Source organism: Mastomys coucha, unplaced genomic scaffold (assembly GCF_008632895.1).
Source record: "Mastomys coucha isolate ucsf_1 unplaced genomic scaffold, UCSF_Mcou_1 pScaffold3, whole genome shotgun sequence".
Classification (NCBI taxonomy): Eukaryota; Metazoa; Chordata; class Mammalia; order Rodentia; family Muridae; genus Mastomys; species Mastomys coucha.
In genome coordinates, this window is record NW_022196909.1 from 8,588,144 (window position 1) to 8,597,070 (window position 8,927).

General features: G+C 45.7%; 1 protein-coding gene across 4 annotated transcripts in view; it reads right to left on the reverse strand.

Annotated features, from left to right (window-relative positions):
* The window catches only part of Afg1l (AFG1 like ATPase), a 178,786-nt gene that overhangs the window by 161,090 nt on the left and 8,769 nt on the right, over positions 1–8,927 (reverse strand). The window contains exon 1 of one of the 4 annotated variants that reach the window (XM_031346889.1): positions 2,013–2,072. The exons of the other annotated variants lie outside the window; for them this stretch is intronic. Coding sequence (XP_031202749.1) covers positions 2,013–2,031 — 19 coding nt within the window. The 5' untranslated portion in view covers positions 2,032–2,072. Of the gene's footprint in view, positions 1–2,012; positions 2,073–8,927 lie in introns of those variants that run through there. 4 annotated transcript variants of the gene reach the window in all.

The window sequence follows — 8,927 nt, forward strand, 5'->3', positions numbered from 1 at the left end:
GGTCATACTACACCAAAATACTGCACAGGAGAGGCAGAACGTACATGAGAAGCACGGTCATACTACACACCAAACACCTTTGTTTTGTTGGTGCTTTGTTGGTGGTGGCTCGTTCTGAGATGGGGCTGTGCACAGCCCAGGTTGACCTCAAACTCACTCAGCTACACACAGCCTTAAACTGCTCACTCTCCTGCCACCTCCCAAGTGTTGGGATTATAAATCCACGCTGCCACATGTAAATATTTTCAATTCAAAACAAATAAACCAGGCATCTATGACTACTTGGCTGGGAGGGGTTTGTAGACTCTGCAGAGCTCACTGACCATGCCCAGCTTACGGACTGACACAACGGGGACCACAAAAGCCAAAAGGGTATTCTGCCAAACAGAAAGTGGAGTTCTCCTGAGCCTTGAGTTTCTCAACAGTGACACAAACTGCTGATTCAACTCTGGCACTGGAGGGACCAGGACTGAAGCTCACAGGAAGCTCTGAGACTAGAAAATCAAGATCTGTGCTTCTGACCAACATGTTACCTTCAGCAGGGCATAAAGGCAAACCTCAGACCTTTCAGAGTTTTCTATCTACAACAAAACTGAACAAGGGCCGGGCAGTGGTGGCACACGCCTTTAATCCCAGGGCTGGGGAGGCAAAGCCAGGTGGATTTCTGAGTTCGAGGCCAGCCTAGTCTACAGAGTGAGTTCCAGGACAGCCGGGGCTACACAGAGAAACTCTATCTCGAAAAACAAACAAACAAACAAACAAACAAAACACTGACAGAGGAAGCTGTGCCTAGGCCGGTGTTGTGACACCTGAAACCCCAGTACCCCACAGGTTAAGGACACAGGATTTCAAATTCTAAAACAGCCAGGGCTACATGGCAAGCAAAAAGTAGAAAGAGGGGGCAGAGGGACTGGGGGTGGGGTACAGACAAAGCAAAATGTCATAAAAGTCTACTCAAGTGTCTAGTAAGTATAAGCAAAGTATTAAGTACGGGGTTGATTAGTACGGGGTTGATTATACTCAACCTCAACCATGCAAACTATAATTCCCAGAAAAAAAGCCGTGCCCATAACTTAAGATCCTGCAAAGCTGAGTGACTGAGTCGCCGGGACTGTGGAGAGCCAGAACCGGAGCCAGAGTGGTTCCCTTGGTACCACTCACTGCCTTCCCCTCCTCGATGTCTGACTGGCCACAGCATCTGAGGCCTGAAGCAGAGACCCCACCCCTTGGCTGCAAGGATCCTAGACTGTGGTGTTTGAAAAGGGTGGCCCCCACAGGCTCATATATTTAAATGTTTGGCCGCACTTGGAGGGAACATTTGGGAGGGATTAGGTGTGGCCTTGCTGGAGGAGGTGTGTCACTGGGGATGGGCTTGGAGGTTTCACACCATCCCAGCCTCCCCTTGCCTCTCCTCCTCCCTCTCTCTCTCTTACAGAGGAGCTCTCAGCTACTGCTCCAGGGCCCGTGTCTGCCACCTAAAATGAGATGCTTTCTTTGCTAAGTCGCCTTGATTATGCCGTTTTGTCCCAGCAAGCAAAAGAAGCTAAGACATTACCTATTATAAAATGCCAAGAAAATAGCTGGTTTGTTAGAAGGGACAGGCTGAATTCGAAGTAAACTGAAGGGCCTGATGTGCCCCCTCCCCCACTTTCAAATAATGAATTATTTGAAAGCTCATTGATTTACCTAGTACTTTCTTCTGTAACCATAAAAAACATCATGGAACCATTACCACGCTGGAACACGGTATTTGGGACAATTCCTATAACTAGGAATCATTACATTCCTAGCTATAAATTCAACAAAGAATATACATCTATAACTAAATATACACACACTCACATTCACAACGGTATCATAGCTAGTATTGACTAAGCATCGTAAAAGCACCCCAGTACCTAAAAATAGAACATGGATTTAAAATGAGGCTTTGGAGGAGCAGACGAGCGGCTCAGGCCTGAAGAGCGCTCGCTGCTCCTGCAGAGGGCCCAGGTTTGGATCCTATCACCTACCCTGGTGACTTGCAAACATATGTCACTCCAGTTCCAAGGGCTCCAACACCCTCTTCCGACTTCCCAGGAGACAAAGCATGTGCATGGTGCACATACATACATGCAAGCAAAGCACTCACGCACATAAAATAAATCTAAAAATAAATTTGATTAGCATTAGAAACTAGAGGTTTAGGCTAATAATGGAATGTTTGCCTAACGTATCTAAGGCCCTGGGTTTGATCCCCAGCATAGTAAAAGGGGAAATGAGTTATTTGCTAGGCACACCTATGTGGTGCCTGTGTCCCAGCAACTACTGAGGCCAAGGCAAGAGAACGGCCTGAGTCTAAGAACTCGAGATCCACCTAGGTAACCCAGGGGACTGTCTCTAAAAAAAAAAAAAAAATCAAAAAACAAAAGACACCTGTGTTTGGAGGTGCATGCCTGTAACCCCAACAATCAGGAAGCTGAGTCAGGAAGGCAAAGAGAAGTTCTTGTCTACATTACAAGTTCCAGGCTAGACAGGACTACATAAAGAGTGCCCCATCTCAAAAAAAAAAAAAAAAAAAAAACCTTACCACCAAGCAAACAAGAACTGTGGTGTGGTAAACCAGTCATTCATTTAGAGAGAGTGACATGAACTACTACACATGAAGGAAACTGTAACTCTAGACTACTCCTCTGAATGTTACCTTAGCGAAGTCTCACTGACATAATGTTCAGTGCAGTAATCCGGAGTATATTTCTACGTTAGTTTGCTTTCTGTTGCTGTGGTAAAACACTGACCAAGTATCCTCAGAAGGAAAGGATTCATTTGGCTTCCAGGTTCCCGTCAGAGGCCGCCATCAAGGAAAGCCAAAGCAGGAACCTGAAGGCAGGAACCAAGCAGAGCCACTGGCCTGCTTCTCTGCTTTGCTCAACTGATCCAGCTCAGGACCGCCTGCTAAGGATGATGCCTCCCACGATGGATTAGCCCTCCTTCATCAGTTATCGATTTAAAAACGCCCCAAAGGCATAAGCACAGGCCAATCTCCTCAATTGGGGTCCCTTCTTCCCAGGTCTCTCTAGCTTATGTCAAATTGGTCATAACCAGACAGCACATAAATCAGAAACAGACAAACCTAAAGTAATATAACCCAGTTGTCAAAAGTGCCTGGGATGAGGTTGGTAAGAAGCAAAGCCTCGGGTTGTATAAATGTTCTATTTCTTTTGCTGAGAGCCACAGGTGGTGGTAGATGCCCACGTACAGCACTGAGAAAGCTGACACAGGACGGTTGCTGTGAGTTCAAGGACAACCTCCACAACACAGTGAGTTCCAGACAAGTGTATGTGCATAACAAGGCTCTGTCTTAACAAACAGTAAAGAGCCACATTATCTACAAAGGCTGCGTGGATGATCTCAGAAACACTCAATTAGGATTGGCTCCCACCTGTGACCCAAGCACTGGGCACCAGGGAGGCCAAGGTAATAGAATCAATCACTGCATGTTCCAGAATAGTCGAGGCTAAAGAGGCCTTGTCTCCACATTGAGTGCAGTCTCTGCATCAGTGAATCCCTGTGCCATGGTTAGCCTTAACATTCTGTAGAATATAAGCAGCATCACTAGTCTTAGGCTGAACTGGAGTACTCACTGACGGAGGGCCACTGTCCCCAGAGCTTCAACATCAGAGGCTCAGTGACTGCCCGCACAGCCATACATTCTTGACAGCTTTCAATGGACTGTCTGTCTCATAATAGCTATCCGAGCCTCACCGATGATGAACAAGGAAGACACAAGACTAATCAGCCCCATTTCAACATGAAGAAATTGACCCAGAATGGAACCAAGATGTCAGTCAAATCTCTCCAGGTCACATGTTAATGGTCACCCGGGATCACATATGTCTACCAGTCCCAAGCCAGAAATAATGGAAAATTCTTCAAAATACCAGTTACAGAAGGAAGAAGCCTCACTTCTTCCCAAAGGGGAACAAACACATGCTTGGTTAAACGAATCAAAACTCTATAAGGCACTTCGATTTCTAGTTTAAAATGTTTACCCAACTGCCAGGAGAAAAATGCACAATCAGGAAAAACACATTTAATATTTCTAAAGGGCTGGATTAAAATTTCAGCTGTAAACTTCATTACTGTAATTAGATTTTTAATGCATATTTATTAAACATCATTCAAATACTGTGTACAAATTATTCCTGGCTTATTTGTACATTTGTGTTGATTCCAGCAAACTGTCAACAGTAGCCACTGACCAGCGATGTCCTGTTATGGAGGCAGAAGCTTATCCTGGGGTCAGAGGCAGCTCCTTTATGCTCTGCTACGTTCTAATCATACCCAAAAGATAAATATTCCACTTCTTTTTTGAGAAACGAAACGGTCACAAAGGACTCAAAAAGTCAAGCCTCTTGGGTGACATTGAAGACCCGTGTTTGATTTGGTGACGAGTAAACAGGGCGCAGAATAAAGAAAATCAAATCTTAATTAAACTCTTTCTTTAGAAAAACAACATAAGCCGTCATCAAGGAATGCATCGCACGATGATTTACTTTATTTATAAAAGGCTGATTTAGGGGCTTTAAAAGGGTGCTTTTGATTTAAATAGAAAAATTATGAAAATTAAAACTAAGCGCTTCCCAGTTATCATTCTTTTCCTCTAGAAGGTAATCTTAAATGTGCCGATGTGTATGGTGTTACGGGGGAGGGGGGTTACTTTAAATTTCATGATAACAAATCAGTAAAATAGTGCCTAAAAATCTGAATAAAACCATTCTGAAGTAATCACAGGCATGGCCCAGCACACTGTGAAACTTCTTAGTATTCACTGCACTCACACGATTTCATAATGAGGACTAAGAGATCTCTTTTCTTTCAAATTATAAAGAAAATGATTGATCGCTTTGTTGTGTTGTTTAATTGAGGCAGGATCTCATGCAACCCAGGCTGGCCTCGAACTCACTACGTTGCTGAATATAACCTTGAGCATCTGACCTCATCAGCTCCACCTCTGAGTGCTGGGGCTACAAGTGTGTGCCCCCACCTTTGGTTTTATGAGGGACCAAACCCAGGGTATTGAGAATGCTGGAGAAGCACTGTACCTGCTACATCCCAACCCCAGTTTACTTCAAACTGGATAGATTCACCCACATATAAATGAGGATTTTTAAACGGAGTCTGCTGGAGTCACATAGGAAATAATAAGGATAACCCTGTGAGAGAACTGCCCTGAGAATCCCATGTTCATGGATGAAGCTGGATGGCAGTACACTAAGTGTGACAGGCCAGGCAGAGGAAGACAGATGCTGCTCACGGCACTAAGCGTGACAAGTCAGGATGTGACAAGTCAGGATGTGGCAAGACGGATGTTGCTCACGGCACGGTCTCTCTCACACAGGGAAGCTAAAGTTGATTTACGGAAGTAGGGAGTTGAATAGCTGGCCACTGATGGGCTAGAGATGAAGCGGGACAGAAGACCGGGTAATGGGCATCAAAATACAGCAGGCTGATTACAGTTTGTGGTTGTTTCTTACATACCTCATGAAGATGTAACAGAGCATAGCTGAGGGTTCCCAGCAGAAGTTAGTGATAAGTGTTGGGGGAGACAGGATGGGCATTTATCTTGATACCATCATTACACGCTGTATCTGTGTATGCAGTTATTGTACTCTACACCATAGATGTGCAGGACTGAAACAGTTTTTAAAAGGACAAAATAGAATTGTACAGCAGCGGACCCAGAAGTGTCTCCCTGCCAACTAGCTCCCATTAGTGTTGGACGCTCTCCCAGCCACTAAGGAGGAGAAGATATCGGTGGTCTTGTCGCACAGCTGGACCCTGAGGCCACCACACTGACCTGCCGCTCAAGGTGTGTCTGCAGCAGTAGTGACATGACTGTTACTGGAGTGACCCACCTTGCTGGATTTGAGGCTTGCTCCACAGGATGAGATTCAAGGCTGGTAACTATGAATCCAGCAAAAGAGGAGGGTGGGGGATGGCACCAGGGCAGGCAGGGAAAGAACCAACTACTGTGGTTTTGTTTTGCTAGGCGGTCATGTTGCCAAACGGCCTTCTAGATATATTCACTTGGGGCTGGAGATGTGGCTCAGTGGTTACAAGCACTGGCTGTTCTTCCAGAGGACTCAGTTCAGGTCCCAGCACCCACGTGGCAGTTTGTAGCTGTCTGTGACTCCAGGTCTAGGGGCAGACCTACATGCACACAAAACACTAAGGTACATTTAAAAACAAAAACAAAAGCCGGGCGGTGGTGGCGCACGCCTTTAATCCCAGCACTTGAGAGGCAGAGGCAGGCGGATTTCTGAGTTCGAGGCCAGCCTGGTCTACAGAGTGAGTTCCAGGACAGCCAGGGCTATACAGGGAAACCCTGTCTCGAAAAACCAAAAAACAAAAGACAAAAAAATGAAAAACCTCTAATTACAAAATAAACATGTTCATGTATACCCACAGGTCAGAGTTTTTTCTCACCCTTAGTCCGAGAAGCTTTGGAAGGGGGCAGTGGTTACTGCAGAGACTCTCAACCAACTGGTCCAAGTGGGGAGAGCAAGTTACCGTTAAGTGATCAGCCTTAAGTGGGGCATCTATACCAACTTACCTACTCCCACATGGCCCACCAAGATTAGAGAATACCAAAGAGGGGCAGAAAGAACGGAAGGGCCGGAGGATGGGGAATCAGTGATAGAAAGTAGCGTATTCTGAACACAACACGGCTGGAATGAACTCACAGCGACAGTGGTTAACTACACAAGATCACGCCAGCCAGCATCCCTGCTTGAATGAGGGAGAGGCCACAGGACCCGACCCCTAGCTGAGGAGCGAGCGCTCGGTGGCTACTGAGGGACAGGGAACAGTTTTCTCTGGTAGCCTACACACTGGTGTAGGTCACCCACTCTGCAGCGTCTGCCCCACACCGTGCTCACATAGACAACACTTGGTGGGGTATAAGAAAAAAACCTCGGCGAAGTGGTCCATGAACCCCAGCACTCAGGAGGCAGAGGCAAGTGGACCTCTGAGTTTGAAGTCAACCTGGTCTACATAATGAGTTCCAGGACAGCCAGGGCTACACAGTGAGACCCTGTGGGGGGAGTAGAGAAGATCAAAACACACTGTATGCACGTATTAAGTTGTCAAATAATACATTTAAAATATGACTTTTTAAAAAGAATTGTAGAGCCGGGCAGTCATGGCACATATAGGTTCAGGGTCTGTAACTTCCTAACTGCCACCTGCACCTGGTAGAGAACACAGACAGAAAACACAAGAATACAAGTAGCCTCTGGGGTGAGAACAATAATAGAAGAAATTGGAAAAGCTAACCAGGGCCAGCAAGATGGCCCAATGGGGAAGAGCAGTGGCTGCACATGCCTGACCACCTGAGTTTGATCCTTGGAACCTACATAAAGCTGGAGAGAGAAAGCTGACTCCACAAAGCTGTCGTCTGAGCTCTACGTATGGACCATGCCCACACACCAGACACACATACAGACAGACCATTAATAATGCATTGGGTTTTTTTAAGATGCAGTCACACAGACTCCACTGGAGTGGGCGTGGCACAGCTTGATGTGGTCAAGAGATTCATACAACACTTGGGAGGCAGAGGCAGGTGGATCTTTCTGAGTTCAAGGCCAACATAATCTACAGTGTGAGTTCCAAGACAGCCAGGGCTACACAGAGAAACCCTGTCTAGAAAAACCAAAAATATAAAAATTAAAATTAAAAAGAGAGAGAGAAAGAGATGCATACAACACCAGGCATACTCACAGTAGTGTGGTCATTGCCAGCCATCTCCAAGAGACGGAATTTACAGATGGAGCCCAAGAAATTGTCCTAGCTGAGGGAGGCAAGAGCAGGAACAGTGACATCCAGCACGCTCTCTGTTTGTTTGTTTTATGTCTCTGATTACCTTTTTGATTGGCTGGCTATTTTGTTGGGGAGGGGTGGGTCAAACACGCTACTGAGTGTATGTGGAGATCAGAGGACAGGGTAAGTAGCTTGATTCTCTCCCTCAACCATACCCCAGGGATCAAGCCTGGGCCACCCAGACTTGGAGGCAAGCATCGATACCCACTGAGCCAATTCATCAAACTTCTAGTTTTTGTTTTCATTGTTGCTGTTTTGGGGTTTGGAGGAGAGGGGTTTTAAGATAGTGTCTTCCTGGGTAGCCCAGGCTAGCCTGAGACTCAGAATACAGGGTTGCACTTCCACGTGAAAGTGTCTTTAAGGGCTGGAGAGATGGCTCAGTGGGTAAGAGCACTGACTGCTCTTCCAAAAGTCCTGAGTTCAAATCCCAGCAACCACCCGCAATGAGATCTGACATCCTCTTCTGCTGTGTCAGAAGACAGCTACAGTGTGCTTATGTATAATAATAAATAAATCTTTGGGCTGGAGCGAGCAGGGACTGGACAAGTGGAATTGACCAGAGTGAGGCAGAGGGAAGCGAGTGGGGTTGACTGAAGCAAGCAGAGGTCCTAAAAATTCAATTCCCATCCACTACATGAAGGCTCACAACCATCTGTACAGCTACAGTGAACTCACATACATTAAGTAAGTAAGTAAGTAAGTAAATAAATAAATAAATAAATACATCTTTAAAAAAGAAGGTGCCTTTAAGAGTGGGGCTGGGACTGGAGAGATGGCTCAGGAGTTAAGAGTACTGACTGTTCTAACAGAGGACTTGGGTCCAATTCCCAGCACCCATAAGGCAGCTCTATAGGCAGCAGGCATGCAAGTGGTACACAGACATACATGCAGACAAAACATTCCTACACATACAATAAAATAACAAAATAAAATAGAAAAGCTGGACAAATCTTGGTCTCAGGTCAGAAAGAAACAAGCAGCATAGGGAAACTAGTATTTCATATATGCAAGAACCAAAATGACTTTTTTTTTGCTGGAGAATTTACGTAGTGTATTACTATACG